Below are 20,732 nucleotides of genomic sequence, written 5' to 3' on the forward strand. Positions count from 1 at the left end.
TTCTGTGGGTCAGACAGTATATTTTGTTGAAAAATCTATCCTTCGATTGAGTCGTCGATAGTTTTGAATGTTTTGAAAAAAATATCGATTCTATCGAGGTGGTATCGGGCTCAAATAATTATTACTGAAAAATGGTGTTATATGCTATTTTTTAAGCGAAATAATACAAAGATTGTTCAAAATAGTTTTTTTTGTTATATCCTTATTTACTGGTTACTCACCAGGTTAAATAAAGCGGGGCTAAGTTTTTGTTTTCTCGGTATATTTACGGTATTTAAAGAAAATAAGAAGGTATATTTCGGTATATTTCTGAGGATCGAGCGGTGTATTTCATCAATAAATCTGCGGTCACACGGTTCTTTCTTTTAACTTCCTGTTCCGAACGCTACAAAATGTCGAAGAGAGGTAAAATTTCGGAAAATAATCGAATTAAATCGCATTGAAAGTGTGCCATCCATGAAAAGCAATTGTGCAACGATTATGGGTGTAAAACAATGTAGTGGTCTAACTAATTATTTGTGTGTTTTCGTCGTTTAGGACGTGGTGGTACCGCGGGAGGTAAATTCCGCATCTCCCTAGGTTTGCCTGTTGGCGCCGTCATGAACTGCGCTGATAATACTGGTAAGTGTGCATTGATATACCGGCTCCGAATGGCGTCTGCTAATGCCAGCTTCGTTGATGCATTCCAGGTGCCAAGAACTTGTATGTTATTGCCGTGCACGGTATTCGTGGTCGTCTGAATCGTCTGCCTGCTGCTGGCGTCGGTGACATGTTTGTGGCCACCGTCAAGAAGGGCAAGCCAGAGCTCAGGAAGAAGGTGAGTGTTTATGCAGTTTCTTCGATGCTAGGTGTGTGTGTGTATGTGCACAAAGTGGAACCACTTTTAGTGAAATTGCTCCGAGTCTGCATAGTATAAAGCACACCTTGCGTCGACTGATTATGTGCTTCGTTGTTTTTTTTTGTTAGCTGGTTACTGATTTGCGTCTCATGTTCTCTTTTAGGTTATGCCTGCCGTGGTGATTCGGCAGCGCAAGCCGTTCCGCAGGAGGGACGGGGTGTTTATATACTTTGAAGACAATGCCGGGGTCATAGTAAACAACAAGGGCGAAATGAAAGGGTCGGCCATCACCGGGCCTGTGGCCAAGGAATGCGCTGATCTGTGGCCCCGTATCGCATCGAATGCAAGCTCTATAGCCTAAGGAATTTCCTTACAAATAAACCCATAACGGAACGAAGTTTGTTTTCAATTAAGAGTTGTCGGATCTTTTATTCAATGCACTGCTGTCGCAGCTCTGGAGGATGTTTTCGCGAGTGTGTTCGAATCTGCCTATTACTTGGGCGCTTCGGTGCGCTGCGTGGGCTTCGGTCGTGTCACCTCCATCGATATCTTGCCATTGGCGCCCTTGAACAGCGCGTAGCACACTTGGAACGTGAGCCCCTCCAGGCCATCGCCGTTCAACTTGGTAATGATGTCTCCGCGTTGCAGCTTGCTGTCGATCTCTGGATATTGGCCTTGTACCTGCAGAGACAAGTGATTTTCAGTGACAAAGCACCCGCACGACTACCCACGGGCACTCACGATATCCGCGATGGTGCAGCCAAGCTCGTTGGGCGAGAGGGAGAGGCCGAGCTCCTTGCCCGCCTTCTTCATGAAGTCCACGTTGAACTTTTCCAGCTCGGATGGATCGGCGCGAAAGACGGTGAAATTGACGGTTCGCTCGTACGTCATGTGGAACAGCTGGTGCACCTTCAGCGTGGTCATGCTCCCAACGTGCACCGGCACGCCATTCACGTCGGTGATGTGATCGTAGATCTTGAGGCGGTTGTCGGCGGCCACTGCTCCCTCCGGGTAGATGTGTGTGATGACACAGCCAGTCTGGAAAAGAGATTCGATTGGGGATTATTGTTGCTTCGTACTACCCACTGGTGCGTTACCTTGACGTGGTTGTTCTTGCCGCCCGCGACTATGACGCCCAGCGGCTTCTTCTCAACCTTCACCTCAATGAGGATCTTTTTGTTGGGCTTGATCTCAGCTGTGGCTGGCTCCTGTGGCTTCTCCGCCTCCTTCTTGGCCTCTGCGGGAGAACAGCGAAGAATGGTTAATGGTGGCCGGGCCTCCACTGCACTTGCTTACCCTCCTTCTTCTTGTCCTCCGCCTCCTTCTCGGCGCGTATGGATTCCTCGCTCTTGAGCGTTAGCAGGATCATCGTGACGACGCCCTCGGCCCGTTTGATCAGCCCCGTTGCCTAAGACCACGTGGAATTAGTCGGATTAGGGGAAGGGCGGGGAGGCCAGGCAAATTACTCACTTCATCGTAGTTGGACTCCATGGTCACGTCCTGGTTGATGGCCAGCAGCATGTCGCCCACTTTGACGCCCGCCAACTCTGCATTGGAGCCCTCGCGCAAGTCGGAGATAAAGATGCCACTGCCCACCTCCACGTGCTTGCCGTAGATCACCATGATGCCCAGGAAGCCCTCCTTGCGCACCTGAACCGAGCGCGCCTTCGGGTACTGGTCGAATATGTACTTGGTCTGTGGATGAGGAGGAGCAACAAAGGATTAACTTTTTGTGGCTTCCCCTTAGGAGAATGTCTCGCTTGCCTCGTCTGATGCTGTCGGGAACTTCTTGATGGGCTTGACACACATGCCCTCGTCATTGGGCTTGCGTCGCGACGTGATCAGCACGAGCTTGTCTCCTTCCACGTTCTTGAACACCGCGGAGGCGTTCAAGTGGCAGCGGTTCTTCAGCACGTTGCCATTCACCTCGACGATCTCGTCGCCGGCTTTGAAGTCGACGCTGGCGAATGTGCCGTTGGTATCGACGCCCGCCACAAAGCAGGCCATCTTCTGGCGGTCCTTGTGGCCGGCCAGGGCGATGCCCAGCGGCTTGCTGGCCGTTCGCTGCACCTCGATGCGGCGCAGATCCTTCATCATGTTGTACCGCTTGTTGATCTTGGCTGTGGGAGATCAGGATTGCTACTGCATGGGCGACATTGGTGGAGCAGACTCACCCATCGTGTATCCGAACTCGTCCTCCTGCTCCTTGTCGCGCTCCTTCTCCTGCTTATTCAGCTTGCAGTTGCCCGCAGAGGCGCGATCGATCTGTGGGGGCAGAGAATGGATCACATCCGGGGACTGTGGGGATTGAAGTCGAGACCCACCTCATAGCCCGCCTCCGTGCGGATGCGTCCGGTCATGTCGCGGGTGTCCTCATCGTCCTCGTCCGCATAGTTGCTCGCCGCATGCCTGTTCCGCATGGAGGCCGTGAAGGTTTGGTTCCGCTTCTGCATCGTCGGCTGCCTGTTCATGCCCATGCCTTGCCCCTGGCCCTGGCCCTGACCCTGACCCTGACCCTGGCCCTGTCCCATACCCATGCCCTGGCCCTGGCCCATCCCCATGGTGTTGATGGGGACCTGCTCCTGGTTGAACTTGTTCTTGGCCTGCGTGTAGCCATTGCTGCGCGGATCGTTCTTGGCCTGCTCCTCGCTCTTATCGATGGTCTGTATCTCCAGGTCGATCTTGAAGTCTGCATCCTTGATGAGGTCGATCACCGCCTGCTCCGTGGAGTGGCGCACATCCTTGCCATTCAGCGAGAGGATACGATCGCCCACCTTCAGCCGGCCGCACAAATGGGCTGGACTCTCGGGCACGATGCCTTTGATAAATATTCCGGTAGTCTTCGTGTTGGGCGAGTCCTTCACCTCGCCACGCACAATGCAGATGCCGAAGGACTTCTTGCCCGTCTTGTCCAGGGTCACCATGTGAATGAGTTCTGTGAAAGGGAACGGGAGTGTATCAGTTGACCACGTTTCAAGGTCAAGTTCCCAGTTTTCACGGAATTGGGGACAAATTCGATTAGCACTGACCACCAGCGGCGCCTGCCTTTCCCAGGAACTGCACCATTGCGGATGGCTACTGCTTTGTCGTCCACTGACTCCACTCACTGCCCGGACATTAAGTCAACGTATAAATATTTTAAATTTATTTTTTTATTCGAGCTTTAGTCGCTTATTATTTTTTTTTTTACAATTTTTAATGTTCCGCGGCGGCAGCGCCCGTTTTGAGCCGATGGAAAAGTGCGCCTAAACTGATTTCACAATTAGCTGGCGGACATTCATGCTAACTGACTTAGTGGCCATTCTATTTTGAGTATGATTTTCGTATCGATTACACTGGTGAGCAGGGGTGCAGGCTACACGGGAACACTCGCCAGTGCTTGGATCGAAGAAACGTTTGGTGTCTTTTTGCGTAAGTTTGGCATGCAGGCCAGTGCTATCGATCTGGCGGAGGTGCTTCAATTGCATTGAGTAACTATCGCTTGCCTGCCCACTCACCCTGTTCGGCAGACACTAGACGTAGCTCTCCCAAGACTGTCACAACATGGACTGGAGACAGGGCAGGGGCAGGAGTCCCCGCCCTGTCTTTATTGTCCATAACACCTTATTAATTTCGATTGGGCGATTCGCGGCACAGGCCCCATGCTGAACAGAAAAGAAAAAAACACTCCGCCAGCGGAAGCCGCCTAAGTTTTGCTCACAAATGCCCATCGATTTTAGACATTTCTTTCGTCGCACTTACCACGGAATAACATTAACATATGATGGCACAGAACCAAAGCAGGTGCAGTCAGACCTGCGAGGGGAATACTGAATAAAGCTGGAACGACTAATATAGAATTAATTCGCAGACAGATTCCCAAGAGCAGACAGAGAGGGCTTTAGAGAAAGGTTCTCCTTCTATTTAGATAACTGCAGGACTTAGATGGCAAGAAGCAGACGGAAATTTTTGGGAAGAATTAATGATAGATCAATGCTTTATCTGTAAACCATGGCAGATAGATTGCTTCCATGGTAAGATAAGAGATCCATTCAATTACATAGATATGTTATTTGTGGATATAATAGTCGTTCCTATGGCACTTAATGTCGTATGATATAAGTGATTGTGACTGTGAAGATCTGCACGATTTCTTAAAGCTGACCCTTTAAGCCGCCTTATGCTAAATCAGTAGTTAAACTTGAGCACAAATACTATTCAAGAATACTTATATTTATTTGAATGTAACTCTTGATTCTTCGTCACTGCCTTGGAAGAATCTAGGGAAAAATCAGAAAATCCTCCATAAATGTATTTACGTAAAATGTAAAAATTGAAGGAAAGTGAAACCAATGAAATATTTTAGTCGTTTTATTGCAAACAAAAATATATATATTTGGATCCCTGCGATAGACTCCCATCTGGGGCAATGTGAAGAGAGCAGGCAGAGGCAGGCAATGCAGCAATTGAATAAAAGTTTCTGGATTGCTGCCATTTGAGTGGTGGCAAATGAATTTAATTTGTGTGCGAGTGAGTCTTAAATTCATAATCAAGATTTGCATTTTAATGCCTTTGCCAGACGATGTGCACGATGGGCACCAGGGAGGGGTGGGGAGGGGGAGTGGGATACGAGGGTAGGGGCTACGCAAACATTTCCATTAAATGTGAGTAGAAAATTTCTAAGCGAGAAAAAAGGCAAAGCAAAACTAGAGTAAACACATGCTCAAAGAGCGGGTGGAAAATGGAACTGGAAAATGGCCACAGCTCAAATGTGGTCGGTGGGAGGGGGAGCGGGGGAGCGGGATGCGGAGGGTGGTGTGTAGGAGCGCAGTAAACGTCAACGACTGCGGAACGATGTTGGAAATTAATTTCATAATAAAAAAGCGTAAGGAAACCCATTTGATAAAACAATTTCCTTTTTGCCTCCCAACAGTCATGTTTTGTTAGTAAAGTAAATTCGAGAGAGAGAGGAGAAAACGAGAAGCAGTGAAAATGAGCTTAACTTTCCCCTCTCGCCCCACCACCCTTCCCGCTGCTCATCATCTACACAGCAGCAGCGAAATGGATGCTGGCAGGATACGTATGCGCTGCTGCTGAACAGCCATTGGTCGCCTCTGTGGCCCCGCCCCGCGCAATGGCTGCTGCTTTTCGGCAGTCATGGCCTCTCGCTCTGGCCTCCCTGCTGCCTCCTTGCGAGCAGTGCTGCTGCGTCGCAGTCGGCGCATTTAGTTAACTGAAGTGATTTTCCGCACAGCGATAGAGGGAGAGGAAGAGACAGACTCTTATGTAAGTGGCTCTGCTCTTACGTGCACGTGCACGTGTGTGTGCCTGTGTGTGTGTGTGTGTGTGTGTGCGAATCCGTTGTTGACTTGTTCTCGTGTTGTACTTACATGCAGTTATAGCAGTAAATTGCTAATAATCGTCTAGCAGGCCCTCCAGAGTGCGTCCTGGAAATGAATAAGAATTACAGTTTTCTGCGCAAAAACACTTCACACAAAGATTTGGAATAATATGGAAATTGTGCCTGTACCACCATGTTCCATCCTCTCTACCCTACATCCTCCAGGCGTAGACAGCGAGAGAGAGAGAGAGGGAGGGAAAGGAGAGCCATTTATGAGTGCAGTATAGCCGGAAGGGAAGTAGAGACGCTTTTTCGGATAGAAAGCCAGTAATGAAATTCTTAATATTCGTAGATATGAATAGTTTCTAGGACAAGCATAAAGTCGGAAGGAATTCCTTAGGTATCGCTAGATAGGAATAAGATATATATTTATATCTTAAGTGGGTGTCCTAAGCTCGGCTTGGGAATATACTACAGATGGGAATAGGCGCTAGTTGCAAAAGAATAACGGAATATGAGGCAGGCATTGTCTGTTTCATTCTGGAAGTGCTGGTCTTTGCTTATATCATTAGGAGATTCCTCATATACCAAGCTAGACAGACGATCTACATATGCTGCTATGTGTATATGTATCCAGGGATTCGGTATCCATGTGATTGGTTACTTTTCCCTAGATAGGAATAGGCTTTATCCCATCCACATATGTTCACGTTTGGAAGGCAAGTCGGTTAGCAAGTTGTAGAAATATGTTTGAAAGTTTATTTTTAGCTTACTTTAATATTTCCCTTAAAAGAAAAAGAACTATAAATTATCTGGCCAAATCTGCATAAAACTCATCCACATGTCTAAAGTCCAAACACTCGAAACCCTCCGGATAGGCAATGCCAATTTCGATGACGTCGGTGGGCATTGGACGCTCCTCCTCCGCTCCCCCCTTCTCATCACCCTCTGGCTGCTTCTTCTCATATCCTGTCTTTAGAGCCAACAGTGCAGTGCTGATGGCATCTTCCACTCTGAGATTCTCACTGCATCGCTGCTCCAGGAAGTTTGTGCAGATGTCTGCATTACGGCCCAGAGCAATGGCCTTCCTGGGGAAGTGGGAGCCGGTGGCACTGCAATTGTACAGATGTGGCACCCCACCCCTGTCACAGCCGGCGATCAACAGGGACACTCCAAAGGGTCGCGCACTCGAGATTTGGGTGTACTCCTGCATGACGATGGCCATGGAGTGCGCCATGTGGCTAACTTCGGCCGCCAAGCCATTGCTCAGACTATGAGAGAGGAGAGTAATCATCAGCAGGTATCAACAAAAAATGCGAAACTAGACATTTACTTGTTGTTGTTGGAACATTTCTGGGCGTGCTTTTTGAGCGTGCGAAAGTCGCCACTCAATCCGGAATATGTCATTCCTGTCATTAAGTCTATTGGTGCCACGTGCGGCACTCTGCGCGGCTCCATCAGAACCGAAGATTTTCTTGTCGCTGTGGCAATGACGACGCAATCGGGTGCGACGATGCCCACGGAGGTGCTGCCCTTGGATGCCGCGCGCAAGGCGCACAAAGATTGCCCTACGATTCCGGTGGCATCATAGAAGCTTGGCGAAAACTTGAACTCTTCATCCATTTAATAAAAAAATAGAAAAATAGAAATAGACACAAAAGTGGGCTACTTTGATGGCACACACAAAAAAAACGAAATATATAAAATATATTTAATACTTTTAATCTTTAATTACCGAATATCTGGGCTCTTTAGAACTCCTTCCGATCGAATCGAAGCACTGCACAAACTTCAACTTGTGGAAAACTCATTGAGCAGGAAACCCCATCATCTGAGAGGCGCAACAGGCTCTACTCCCTGCTCCCTCCCCAGCTCCGCCAAAGATACATAAAACAAATGGGACAGGGACGGTGCAGGCCGTGCGGAAGCGGAAAACCAACTGAATATTCTCACGACGTTTAAGGACATCTACAAACAATTACGGCCGTACATGTGTTCCGGGGCAGCAGCAGCCCCCACCCCTCCCAAGTTGCAGCTAAAAGTTCGCATGACGCACGGAATGCCCGCCTCTGGGGCACGGATTATAGATATTTGTGTTTACTACGGATGTATAATGTCCTCATAACTCCAGTACGTGAACGTGATAGAGCAAATAATGGTGCCCACATGCCAGCGGCGCACTTGCAGCCCAGCCCCTGCCTGATTGGTGCAGAGTGGTGCGGGATGGAGGGTTTGTGAGTGAGGAGTGAGGAGTGGTTCGGTATGAGACTTAGTGGATTACGGTCCGCTCTACATTAAAACTCAATTTGAATGACAACGCGTAAGCAAATAATTGTCCTTTTGCGACGACCCGCCAATGTCCTTAGCTTGCCTCAAGTGCCCCCACCCCTCCCCACACTCAGCTACAGCCACTGCCACTTCACTTCTGTTGCTGCTGTTGCTGCTGCTGCTGCTGCTGCTGCTGCAGCCTCAAAAGTTTGCTCTCCACACGGTAGTAAGTTATTCAAATATTGAGTTTTTCCAACTCGCTCGCAGACCGGCCGCCCCTGCTCCTGGCTGCCTGCTCCTTGCCGTGGTGTGTGTCTGCATGTGCGCAGGGTCACAGCCGGACCGACCGGGGGATGGATGCCGAAAAGCGAGTCTCGAAAATATCATCCGCATCCGTATACGTATACGTAGCCGTAGCCGTAGCCGTATACGCATCCCTTTGTTTGAGTTGTTCGCTCCGCTCCTCTAAATACGTTTGATTTGTTTGCTGTGCTGTGCCCAGTGCCCCGAGGCCAGAGGCGAGAGGCGAACAGATCTTAAGCTGCATGTAAATGCGTTAAATTAAATTTCAAACGCTTGTATTCTCGCTTGGGCTCTGCTTGAAGCAGCCCAAGGACAATGACAACGACAATCGAATGGTTGGGTGGATGGTTAGGAATGAAGGATGAGGGCTTGACAATTTGGACTGACGGCCTAATGCGATTATGGGAATAAAGATTTGCTGGCTCCATATGGGGATATTCGGACAGAGCTTGGGAGTGGGCCAGGACCAGGGACAGGGCCTCTCCTGAAGGATACCCAATCGAATAAGACTGAATTTTTGGGTTCAGTTTCAGTTGCTCCTTCCCCCCAGATCCTTACTCATCATCACCATGATTGCACATTCAATATTGTTGATTTTGGACACTGATAGCCTCACCCGCACGTGTTCGCACTTCACACTTCGCGGTACTCGGTACTCGGTACTCGGTCCCTGGGCACGTGTTAACTTGTTTGCGATATCTCCATCAATGCTGACAAATATTTATTGTGCACATTTTATTTACAGCACAAATTGGTAATATCCAACCATCAGTCCCGTGTGTACGGGTCCTTGTACGGGCTGGGCTGTGTCCGGACTTGTGTCCTCTATTTTCTTTTCATTTGTCGCCATGTCGCCCACATGGCTTTGATCTCACCAATTGATTTACACTAACGATTATTTAATGAAATTCCTCATGCAACACACCACACCACACACCCCACCACCCCACCACCCTCTGGATCCTGGCAGGAAGTGTGAATTACCCAACACCCACTCCAGGGCGAGGAGTCCGTCCGCGTGCCACACGTGCCCGCTGGGAACTTATTAAGCGTGTCCTCCTTTTGGATTTTGATTCTTTCTGGTTTGATTTAAATTTCCCGCTCAAGTGTAAATGTGTTGTCTCTTTTGTGGATTGTTTCCATGTCTACGGATGAGCAATTAATGCGGGGATCTGCCACTGCGAGAGAGACATGTTCTACGACAGAGAGAAGGGAAAGGTAGTGGCACTGCTCACCAGACGTCTCCCCAGAGTCTCTGGAGTTTACATCTTCTGTAGAGATTTTTGCATGCACTACAGCATCCTTCCAATTAGATCATTGCAGAACTTATCTTATAAATATTTCGTATATTTATCTGCCATGGCAAACGATTTTCAACAGGTCCTCCTCGGCCTTCGATTTGTAATTTTTAATCTAAATAAAACCGTCACATCGATAGATCAAAAACTGTGCCAAAGCTACACGAAGATCCATCTTTTGTCTCGCCTTTTTGAAACCTCGAATAGCATTAGAAATCTTTTAGCAATTTAATCAACCCCAAGGGGCAATATTGTGTAAATCCCACAACTAACTTTGACTTCATAAGCCTCGAAACCAAAACAAATAAACGATTATCCTTTATGGTTTGTGCATGGGCAGGAGTTGAGGGGATCGGATCAGCGATGGCTGGTTATGGGCATTGCCAACTGTCCAAATAGCTGCCACGCCCCAACAGTTAACAGTTAAGAGAGCAAACGGCACAGCACAGCACATCAGAGACGAATGAATGTGAATGCGAATGCGAATGAAGTGAATCCCAACGTCCTGGACACATCCTTGGCTTTCGTTTCGTGGCATACGGACAAGTGACAATCATCCCACTTAATTGAATTCTGCGCTGCATAATAAATCAACTTAATGCGATCCAAGTACGCCAGAGGATGCCGAGCAATTCAAAAACTCAAGCGGAGATCCCACATAGAGAGAGAGAGGAAGAGGAGGAATGAATGCATGATGGGATGGGCATATCCTTTGGCTGCGGTTTCAACAGCAGCAGCAGCAGCAGAAGCAGCAAATAAACAACAATAACACACTCTGCCTGCCATCGATGCCCACTTTTCCAGCCCATCCACGCCCGCTGTAATTTCCACACTTGTGCTGACACATTGAAAGGGCTTTGGGTTTTTATTGTACCCTAGCAAATGAGGGGTACTCCTGAAAGTGGTCAGGACTTGGCATAGAGTCCAAACAATTCAACATTTAACTGCAAAGGAAGACTCAAAAGGCGTCTCTATATTATTATTATAATTATTATAATCCATATAATTATGGATTATTTGCATCACTTGTTTGATTTTAGAGATAACTCCAACGAAGCTCAAGCTACAGGTAGTAGATCCTGAAACTGTATATTCTGTTATTTCCTTATCTTATATGTATCTGCCATCTAAAGGGTATCTAACATAGCGACTGGCAGAGTTGGCGTTTATTTTTTCTGGTTATTTATGAATTGAGAAATTGACATCCTGGCAGAAGGAGGGCAGGAGGCGTTAAGGAGGCTTAGGCAGGGCTCTCGATTTTTATTGCCGCTGCTGCCGAACAAGAGGCTTAGGCAAAGGCACCAAGCACCAGGCATCATCCTCATCATCATCATCCGCATCCACAGCCACATCAAATGAACAAAACTGAATGAAATGAGGCACGAAACATCAGAGTTTTGTGTTGTGTGTGTGTGTGTGTTTGTGTGGCACTTGCTGCTGCCACAAAACCCTGCACCCTGCACCCGTACCCACCCCTGAGCAAGGATAAATCGAGCGTGAAATATTCCCGCTTGGACAGCGGGACAGGGAGGGGAGAGGTATAACTCTATTGTTGTGCTTTCCACTTGTTGGCAGGTTGATGCCTGGGATCCTGATGCAGGACGAAATCGTGCGGTGCAGTTGCGTTGCGCAATTTTGCCCGCTGCCTGCTGTGATTTTTCCCATTGTCCTGTTTGTCCGTGTGTGTGGGTGGGTGGTGGCTGATTCCTGATGTCCTTGTCCATCAAATTGAGCGTCACTCAAGTATTCAAGTGCCTGTATGTGTCTCTGCCCCAGCCCCTGCCCCTGCCCCTACCCCTACCCCATGCCCGCAGCTTGTTTTCCATCCTGCAGATACTTCAAAGATTTAATAATGACATAAGAAGCGAAGCTATTAAGCCAGGAGTGGAGTCCCTCGCCGGGTAGCGCGTCGGAGACCGAACTCGAGTGTGTTTGCCTTTGCGATTCTCCAGGTGCCAGACACCCATCCGTGCATCGATGCACGGCAGGAGGATGCGACAGCAGGATGCGGCAACTCGAGCACAAATTAGTGGCAGCCAAGACTCCCTTGTACGCAGCCAGGCAGGAGTCACTGTAGCCATTGTCCTGGCCGGGTACTGCTACTGGTCCTGTTCCTGCTCCTGCTCCTTGCAGTCAAAGCAATTCAAGTGTCAAATCTTTTATTTGCCTTTTGCAGATTTCGCAATAAAAATTTGTATTGTCAAAGTCTGCGCTCATCCAAGCCCAATCCACAATCCACAATGCCAGTCCCAGTCCCAGTCCCGGTTCCAGTCCCCCAATCTGCGCCCGAGTATCCTTCTCAGCCAGTGCAGCGTCTCCATCCCCCTCTCAATGTTTCACTCCCTTTCATCCTGCTGGCATGTCCTTTGGTCGTTTGTTTGTGTGCAATAAATTTGCTGACAAAAGAAGGATTATTGCTGGATCATGCCGCTGCTCGGCCTGAGCAGGATGTGGATGTGGTGGCTGTGGCTCTCCTCTGGCTCTGCGCGGCTCTGTTTCTTGCCAGCGTGCATTCCTGGGCGTTATTGTTTGCCCATAAGTTAATTGTTCACCGGCAAAAAGCTTGAATGCACCGCATCCTCACGCTCAACTGGCCGCCAAAAAGTCCTCCGTTCTCCATCCTCCATCCTCCATCCACCAGCAGAACTCATGCTGTGCCTAAGCGATGATTAACCGAAGACAGACAGGGGATGTGGCTGTCGATGGACATGGATATGGACATGGATAGCCAGGAGACAGCGTTGCTGGCTGAGTTGGGTTGCAGTTTGCCAAACTCGAATCGCCATGGAAACTATTGCTCGGGATTCTGCGGCTAAGCGATGAAAAGTGGATTGAGAGAGCAAATATTTTTGATAAACGCAAAGGAACTGCCATGAGGATTAGTTCGTGTTGAATAGAGTGGATGAGTGGCTATAAAAGGAAAGTATTCTAATCGAACTTAAATAAAAAATATCAAAGTACTTTCAGAATTATTTCCAAAAAAAAAAGGCAATCAACACAGAAGTTCGATTTAATTTGCTGCGATTATGCTTCTAGAATCTAGACCACTCTCCCTGAAGGTTCGATCTGATATATCGTACATCGTATTTCTGCCTGTTTACCATTTGATTTGATTTTTGCTTTGTGTGAACAGATTTTTTTTGTCCAAAAGCTATAAGATCCTTGGTTTGGGCCATAAACAACACAAAGGGAATAAATGCCGCAATAAATTTTCAGCAACTAAATTGGGAAACGGACACAATCCCCCTGCCCCCACAACACCACACTCTCTCTCTCTTTCTCTCTTTCTAGCTGTCTCTATCTATCTAATACCAACACAAATCCAAACGGATAAAGATACATAACAAAACGCAATGCCACGCCCCTCTGAACTGAGCTTGGCCAAAAAATCATTGATTCGTTAGTGTAACGGAGCGACAAAGAAGGGCGAATCGAGGGGGGGGCAGAGAGTGGCAGAGAGATATGGGGCAACAGAGGGGTTGGGTGGATACGTACATATACAGCTAAACAGAATTGGAATAATGAAAATGGATGCCAGGAGTGAAAGAAACGATATCAATATTGTCCTCAATGGGGAGATGGCGGCCATTATTCAGTCTCTCTGCCTTTGTGTTTGCGTGTGCGGGTGTGGGTGTGGGTGTGGGTATGCTGTTCCATGTGTTAGTATGTGTGTGTGTAACTTCCGGAAAACTGGAAAACTAATTTGAACAAAGTACAACAAATAAAAGTGACTACTGAATGTTTAATTTGAAAAGGGGAAGGCACTGCACACCGAACACTGAACACTGAACAGTGAACAGTGAACACTCTGCAACAAAAACAAGAACAATAATGTCTAACAAGTGGGCAGCAAAACGAGTGAAAGGGCCTAGCCCCATAGTTTCCATATCGACTAAGGAATACCCATTAAAAATCTAGTTGGAACCTCTCGAAAAAGAAATCTCTTAACAATAATGGTAACCGCCAACCAGAACTTGTTTTCTTTCTTCTTTTCTCATGGATCGGTCGATTATGACTACAGTAGAAATTATTTTTAATATAAAATAGATGACTTGATTTTTTAAAATTAGTTTTGACTGCTAAAATGAAACAAAATATTCCGAAAACTGATGGAAACGAGGGCCAAGTGCCAACAAGTACCAGTTATAAACAGTGGCAAAGAAAAGAGTTACTAAATACGAACATACTTAAGGTGATTGAGAATACTTACATACAACATGTGTAATATATGAAATACGTATGTACATATGTATGTACATAAATCTGCTTGCGATCCCCAATATACCCCCATTGGGAACTGCGATTAGCGGGGTATAAACTGCGAGAATGAAAAGCAGAAATAATACAAAACTCACATAGATACAAATGCAGCAAACACATGTATACAGAATATCCTCCCGCTGGCAGCCACTCCGCCATCCCCCTCGCCAGCGACATTGCTCCCCTTATTGTGTAGGAGAATGTTTGGCGAAAATGGCGCATTCCCGAAGTGTGTGGAGAAGGGAGCGGGAGAACAAGAGCAGCCCCCAGCCGAATGGGAGAAATCGAGAGAGGAACGCCGACATACGGTTAGAAAAACATTCGCACATAAAAATGCTAACATTTGAACGAGAGAGCAGGAGCAGGCAGCAGGCAGCGGTAAGTAGGCAGTAGGAGGCAGGCAGGCTGGAGGCAGGCAGAGAGAGGGAAGGCAGTTGGACGGCTGGGCGGTACCTCCATGTGGCTGACATAATGAAACATTATTAAGAGCCACGACGTCAAAGCTGCAGAAGGTATCTAAAATTTGCGCAAAATGTTTATCCTCCCCGCAGCCACTAACCCCAGTCCCTGCGCCTGCACCTCCTACTCCACCCGCGAGTGTCCACCCTCGCTGAGTTTTGGCTTCTGCAGCCTCGCAGTCGCTCTCTCTGCCGTCTGCCAATTTGCCGTCGCAAATTTCACATTTACAGAAGGAACAGCAGCAGCAGCAAAAACCAGCACGAGGACACTCCACCATTTTATGTTATTACGCGAGAGAGACAGCATAACGATGGTGGGAGCAAGAGAGAGCGAGAGAGAGAGAGAGAGATCCCAGCCAGAGAGGGATGGCCTGCTGGGCCCATAGATTGGTTTACGGCACTCATCTCATCCCCCGCCAGAGCGAGACGGAGAGAGGCTGTCTGCTGCAGGGATGCAGCAGCGACGCGACGTCGCGTTGCCGTAGAATCACAGTTATTCGAGATACGAAAACACAGCAGCGGCGACACAAAAGCCCATGAAAGCGGCAGCAGCAGCGGTTTTCCATAAAATAAATGTTTGAGTTATGTAGAAAAACATTTTGGGCGAGAGGATTTTCGTTTTCGTTGCGATTCAGTTAACATTTGGCAGCAGGATTCCGCCTCAGACAGACACGACGACCGGACCCGTGTATCCATCTCCATCTCCATCGAGCTACGAGCTGCGAGCCCGCGAGCCTTCGTCTACCCAAGCGTCATGTACAGTTATCAGTAAGCAGCCCCGCCGGAAACGGTTAAGAAACGGTCAAGAAACGGATACGAATCGGTGCGCGAGTGACATGGCCAATTGGAAATCGAATTCAAACTCCAATTCCAATTCGAACTCAAACGCAAAGTGAAGCTAGTGAATAAGAAGCCAAATCGAACACAGTTCCTGAGCAAAAGTCAAAGCGAAAGTGTTGCGTCCTCTACTACCACATAAGAACCCACAAGAACCAAGATTAGAGTCCAGCTAGAATCTACTTAGAGATAGCGACAATAATGCACACCAGCACGGATCCCATGCACACTCTGCACGACAGCGTCTCCCTGTCGCCGCCGTTGCACAAGAGCCAGCGGAGTGGCGCCGGCGGCGGTGGCGGTAGCGGTGGCAGTGCATCCTCGCGAGCCGCCGCCGTGGATGCCATGTCCATGGGCTGCGATGACAGCGACTTGGAGCCGTCGGCAATCGGTGGTAGCGGCGGAGATGGCTCCGGCAATGCCGGCGGTCCATTGGTGAAGCCACCGTACTCCTACATAGCCCTCATCACGATGGCCATTCTGCAGTCGCCGCACAAGAAGCTGACCCTCAGCGGGATCTGTGACTTCATCATGTCGCGGTAAGTGGTACCTCCTGGGGCATGGGGCATTTGCCGACGGGAAAATCTTAAGCGACATTTTGCGTCTACTTGCAGCTTTCCCTACTACAAGGACAAGTTCCCCGCCTGGCAGAACTCCATCCGGCACAACCTCAGTCTGAACGACTGCTTCATCAAGGTGCCGCGCGAGCCGGGCAATCCGGGCAAGGGCAACTTCTGGACCCTGGACCCGCTGGCCGAGGATATGTTCGACAACGGCAGCTTCCTGCGACGGCGAAAGCGATACAAGCGCGCGCCCACAATGCAGCGATTCTCCTTTCCGGCGGTGTTCGGCACCCTGTCCCCCTTCTGGATACGCAAGCCGGTGCCCCTGGTCCCGGTGCACTTCAATGTGCCAAACTTTAACGGGAGCCGAGACTTTGACGTGATGCACTCGCCCGCGGACGTCTTCGACACGGCGCTGCGGGCCGACAAGAAGTTCAACTTCTTCGCCAACGCGAACGCCGAGGCATCCCTCTACCAGAACAGCCAGAGCGGCGACAAGTTCGATCGCCTCTCCTTCATGAATCGCGCACGGGGTGTGGAGGCAGCAGAAGCCGTGGCTGTGGACTCCCTGCCCCACAGCAGTGGCGGAGCTGGGAGTAGAGCCGGCAAGTACAAAAGTCCCTACCCCTTTGATGTGGCGACTATGGCCAGTGCAGCGGCTGGAATTCCGGGTCACGGCCAGTACGGGGAGAGGCTGAGCGCGCCCGGCGGTGGCTACATGGATCTCAATGTGTACAACGATGATGCGGAGGCAGATGCAGAGACCGAGGCGGAGGCAGAGGCGGACGACGACTCGTGCGAGGACAAGATCGATGTGGAGAGCGGCAACGAGAACGATCAGGAGGATTCGCACATATCGGACTCCGTGGACAGTGCGTGCACGAACCGTCTGGACGTGCCGGCGGATGTGCTGCTCTTCGAGCATGCCGAGACCTCCAGAAGCCCCATAGTCCAGGCCCTCACGTCCAGTCCGAGGAGCCGCTGCTACGACGGTGAACCGGCCAGCCTGCGGACCACCAAGCAGAGCCATGCCAAGGACTTCCGCATCGAGACGCTCATCGGGCACCAGCACCGTCGCGCGGCCAGTCACGACGAGGCGAGTGACTAAGTCCTGACGCTCGACTCCCCTTGGGCCCTTAGGACCATCCACCCCCTTCCGCTTGGCTTGTGTATATTTCATTCCACGGTGATTTCTGTTTCGATCTAAGCACGTTTTAACACACCCTAGTCCCCCCTAGTGACCCTAGCACCTAGCCAGGTCCGACAGCCAGTAGTGATCAGTATATCTGTAGGTGTAGAATGCCAGAGCACAAGATTTTAATGCGACCAAATCAAACGCTATAGTTGCGAGTCCACTTACATGTACGTATATATCGGAATACATACATATGTACGAGTATATACATATATATCTATGTATAAATCTGATCCATTGCACATCTATAGCATACTTTTAAAGTGAATTCTAGAGGTACATACATACATCTCTATATATGTACGTGTGTAGTACTTTATGTGTGCGTGTAACAAAAAGAAAAAATTACTATTAAATATTAATTAGACTCTAAGACTTTTGCTGATGTTATTGAAAATTTAATAAACCACAACATACTAATAGAATGTCGTTTTTCCATTTAAATTGTAATGGACTTTGCGCGCGCTGGCTGACTGCATTCAGGGTTGCATTCGAGAGAGGACAGTGTGCTAACGGTGAAAGCTCTCGCAACTGTCAAATGAAGCGCAGGCGCAGAGGACAGCCCAGGACAACCAGAGAGCTGAAAGAAAGAAGGAAAGCTCTCTCTTTCTCTGTCCCTTGGATGTAGTATTTATTCCAGTGTTAAAACATTAAAAGCTGCGCTGGAAAAGGGACAACAGTTAAATAGAAGATACCAACACTATTGGTATCCATCGGAACACACAATAGTACACCACGCAGGTCGCGGTGGATACGCCGTGAATACGAATACTACTCCGTACGAACTCCACTCCGTTTTTGGCACAATTCTCCCCCACACGCACACACATTGTCCTCGCTCTCGCACACACACACACGGCCGCACAAGTTTCACGCAAAAAGTCGATTTTTCACCAACAAAAAGTGTTGTATATGTGGAAAGTTTTGAATTGCCAGCCATAAAATGGAACTGCAAGTGCAATAATCGAAGGTGGACGTAGTGCAGCAATTCAGCAGGCGACAGAGAGGCGCACGGCGAGCCGCCAGGGATGTGCACACTCCACCAACTCCACCATTGGGGCCGCTCGTAGTGCTGAGCTCATCGTTTTGTATGAGAAAAGTTTGTATCAGCCACCCCCGCCACCGCCACCGCCACTACCACAGCTCCTCCTGCTCCCCACCCCCTCCTAATTGTACAACCACCAAGTGTCCCCCGGGTTCCAGTCGAACTGTTGTTCTGTGATGAGATGTCGGTGATAATGAGTGTGATTCCCAGCCAAAATGGTGGCTGTGGCTGTGACTGTGCCTGTGCCTAGGCGGCTTTGGACCCGGACCCGGACCCGGCCCTGGACCGAGGAGCAACCCACAACGACAGCAACAACAACGACAACAACAACAACAATTAACGTCCAGAATTAGCCGATTGCAGACACTGCAGAGCAGCAACGGAGCGTCCAAGAGCAGCACAACGACAACAACGAGGAGGACCCGGCTCCGGACCCGGACCAGGTCGAAGATTAGGCAGCGCACATGGCGAGCGGGAGGGTCCTGTGCGCATCGCTGCTGGCCTGGCTGACGTTACTCACAGGTAAGTGCCACTACACACTCACGACTCGCGACTCGCGAGTGTGGGATTACCTCAAAAACCACTTGATTCAGTGCACTAATCCTCCGCCGTTTCTGCTCCATTTCTGATGATGCCGACTAAAACACGTAGTCACCCACTCGGTGCGCATCACGAATCTGCGGGTGCCGCACACCTATACACTCGAACGTGATAACGAACCCGATCCTCTGGTACTCGACTGCGAGTACGAGATTGGGCCGAGCGAGAAGGGATTTGTGCTGAAGTGGCTGTTCAACAATCACTCCATCTACCAATGGATACCCTCGGTGAAAGGGTTCGCCATGGTGAGTCATTGTCCCGGCGCGGCCCGTCCCTCCTCCTCCTCCTCCTGCTCCTGCCACACGGAGGGCGGCAAAAATTAATTAACATAAAATTCTTTGCGACTTATCCTTGTAGGGCTTCATGAAGTCAAAGATAGACACCAAAATATTCAGCATGGAGGGCAGTCCCGGTGTTATATCGATAAAGAATCCCGACTGGAACATGACGGGGGAGTACACCTGTGCCGTGCAGACCTTTGAGACCACGGACAAGCGGAGTGCCCGCTTACAAATAATCGGTGGGTGTCACGGGTCTTATAACGGGGGGGTGTGGGAGTGGGTGTGGGTGTGTGTATGGGTGCTACTCCCATCCCCATCCCCACCCCCGTTCATGTTTGCATAGGTGTGAGCTTGTGGCACGTGTGATTCCCCTTTCATATTTGCATGCGTGTCAGGTGGCAGTCACTGCGGCAGCCGGAACCGCCTGTTGTCGTTGATATTCCTCTTTTTTTTTTTTTGATGTTTCTCTTTGGGATGTTTCTTTGTTTTGTCTGACACTTGATTAATTCTCACAATTTTTCACCATCTCCCTGCTGGCCGCCGCACACCATAAATGACAGTTCCTGAGTCGGATTTCATGCTGGAGGCACGAATGGGCGGCGCGCAGTCGGATGTGGACATAATGTGTGCGGTTCAGCACGTCTTTCCACAGCCGATCCTGTCGGTCATGTAAGATTATCACATGCGGATTACGGCATGCAAAGATGGCTAATCAAGTGCCTCTATTCAAATTGTTTGTGCAGGTTCGACACCCATATACTGGATTCGGTGCTGACGCAGCTGGACCAGGACCCCAGTGGCCTCTACAGCATGACTGTGCGGACGCGCATTCCTAGAGATCAACTAGAATCCCCCACACCGATAACCTGTGCGTTTATCCTGATCGGCACGAACTACACCAAGCGCCGCGAGACTATTTTCTATGGTAAGTAGAGGTAAGACGGGGCTGGAGCAATCCACGTGGAGTGAACGATCACTAACCACTGACAATCCGCAGATAAGGCCTCAACTATACAACGCAAGTGGACAACGGTCGCCGTGGTCATGTCGATCGCATCCCTAGCTCTAAGCAGTTAGTTTGGTAGTGTCCTTTGGTGTAGGTGTAGGTGTAGGCTATACTTATTTGTTTTTATGTTTCGTATAGACGACGTGTTCAACGACTTTTCATTTTTAATAGAATTTTAACGGATAAACGTAATTTTTTGCGGTATTTTTAAAAAAAGGCGCTTATTTTGTAAATGCATGTAATTGTAAGGGAAACGAAACGAAACGAAACACTAGACAACACCACAGAAAAAGCACACTCCATGCGAACGAAACCCAAAACAAACCCGAGAAACAACAGCAACAACAACACAACACACATAACAAATTATTGTATTCATATACATATTTACCACATAAATAAATAAATATATATATATATATATAATAGTTATATATGATGTATAGGTCTAATTGAGTAC

The 20,732-nt window shown here is 48.9% G+C and overlaps 5 protein-coding genes across 5 annotated transcripts; 3 read left to right on the forward strand and 2 right to left on the reverse strand.

Moving 5' to 3' along the window:
* The first annotated feature begins 300 nt into the window (after nt 1-300).
* On the forward strand, nt 301-1,251 carry LOC111080303 (60S ribosomal protein L23). The gene is made up of 4 exons (XM_022375818.2): nt 301-405; nt 538-621; nt 690-817; nt 1,002-1,251. Exons 1-4 carry the CDS (start codon nt 393-395, stop codon nt 1,197-1,199), a joined length of 423 nt encoding a protein of 140 aa, XP_022231510.1. The 5' UTR covers nt 301-392; the 3' UTR covers nt 1,200-1,251.
* Nucleotides 1,241-4,085, reverse strand: LOC111080302 (inactivation-no-after-potential D protein). Its single transcript, XM_022375817.2, has 9 exons — nt 3,868-4,085; nt 3,163-3,773; nt 3,013-3,103; nt 2,603-2,958; nt 2,309-2,533; nt 2,135-2,246; nt 1,936-2,075; nt 1,580-1,876; nt 1,241-1,519 (listed from the first exon to the last, which is right to left on the reverse strand). The coding sequence occupies exons 1-9, from the start codon at nt 3,902-3,904 to the stop codon at nt 1,331-1,333; spliced, it is 2,058 nt and encodes a 685-aa protein (XP_022231509.2). The 5' UTR covers nt 3,905-4,085; the 3' UTR covers nt 1,241-1,330.
* Nucleotides 4,086-6,905: 2,820 nt separating this feature from the next.
* On the reverse strand, nt 6,906-7,827 carry LOC111080300 (proteasome subunit alpha type-2-like). Its single transcript, XM_022375813.2, has 2 exons — nt 7,492-7,827; nt 6,906-7,429 (listed from the first exon to the last, which is right to left on the reverse strand). The coding sequence occupies exons 1-2, from the start codon at nt 7,779-7,781 to the stop codon at nt 6,967-6,969; spliced, it is 753 nt and encodes a 250-aa protein (XP_022231505.2). The 5' UTR covers nt 7,782-7,827; the 3' UTR covers nt 6,906-6,966.
* A 7,429-nt stretch (nt 7,828-15,256) lies between these two features.
* On the forward strand, nt 15,257-17,715 carry LOC111080298 (fork head domain-containing protein FD3). The gene is made up of 2 exons (XM_022375811.2): nt 15,257-16,121; nt 16,197-17,715. The coding sequence occupies exons 1-2, from the start codon at nt 15,784-15,786 to the stop codon at nt 17,251-17,253; spliced, it is 1,395 nt and encodes a 464-aa protein (XP_022231503.2). The 5' UTR covers nt 15,257-15,783; the 3' UTR covers nt 17,254-17,715.
* A 281-nt stretch (nt 17,716-17,996) lies between these two features.
* LOC111080297 lies at nt 17,997-20,618 on the forward strand. Its single transcript, XM_041592952.1, has 6 exons — nt 17,997-18,907; nt 19,037-19,230; nt 19,343-19,505; nt 19,827-19,935; nt 20,010-20,191; nt 20,264-20,618. The coding sequence occupies exons 1-6, from the start codon at nt 18,850-18,852 to the stop codon at nt 20,341-20,343; spliced, it is 786 nt and encodes a 261-aa protein (XP_041448886.1). The 5' UTR covers nt 17,997-18,849; the 3' UTR covers nt 20,344-20,618.
* The last annotated feature ends 114 nt before the right edge of the window (nt 20,619-20,732 follow it).

Source organism: Drosophila obscura, unplaced genomic scaffold (genome assembly GCF_018151105.1).
Source record: "Drosophila obscura isolate BZ-5 IFL unplaced genomic scaffold, ASM1815110v1 contig_186, whole genome shotgun sequence".
Lineage (NCBI taxonomy): Eukaryota > Metazoa > Arthropoda > Insecta > Diptera > Drosophilidae > Drosophila > Drosophila obscura.

Bases quoted from the DNA above. Each gene is read 5' to 3' on its own strand.
- LOC111080303 (XM_022375818.2), top strand. The intron at 622-689 runs GTAAGTGTGCAT...GATGCATTCCAG, and splicing joins GAACTGCGCTGATAATACTG to GTGCCAAGAACTTGTATGTT. The intron at 818-1,001 runs GTGAGTGTTTAT...GTTCTCTTTTAG, and splicing joins AGCCAGAGCTCAGGAAGAAG to GTTATGCCTGCCGTGGTGAT.
- LOC111080302 (XM_022375817.2), bottom strand. From the start codon at position 3,904: ATGGTGCAGTTCCTGGGAAAGGCAGGCGCCGCTGGTG. The intron at 3,104-3,162 runs GTGGGTCTCGAC...CTGCCCCCACAG, and splicing joins GCACGGAGGCGGGCTATGAG to ATCGATCGCGCCTCTGCGGG. The intron at 1,520-1,579 runs GTGAGTGCCCGT...TTGTCTCTGCAG, and splicing joins GCTGCACCATCGCGGATATC to GTACAAGGCCAATATCCAGA.
- LOC111080298 (XM_022375811.2), top strand. From the start codon at position 15,784: ATGCACACCAGCACGGATCCCATGCACACTCTGCACGACAGCGTCTCC. The intron at 16,122-16,196 runs GTAAGTGGTACC...GTCTACTTGCAG, and splicing joins TGTGACTTCATCATGTCGCG to CTTTCCCTACTACAAGGACA.
- LOC111080300 (XM_022375813.2), bottom strand. From the start codon at position 7,781: ATGGATGAAGAGTTCAAGTTTTCGCCAAGCTTCTATGATGCCACCGGA. The intron at 7,430-7,491 runs GTAAATGTCTAG...CCTCTCTCATAG, and splicing joins AAATGTTCCAACAACAACAA to TCTGAGCAATGGCTTGGCGG.
- LOC111080297 (XM_041592952.1), top strand. From the start codon at position 18,850: ATGGCGAGCGGGAGGGTCCTGTGCGCATCGCTGCTGGCCTGGCTGACG. The intron at 19,231-19,342 runs GTGAGTCATTGT...TTATCCTTGTAG, and splicing joins CGGTGAAAGGGTTCGCCATG to GGCTTCATGAAGTCAAAGAT. The intron at 19,936-20,009 runs GTAAGATTATCA...TTGTTTGTGCAG, and splicing joins CAGCCGATCCTGTCGGTCAT to GTTCGACACCCATATACTGG.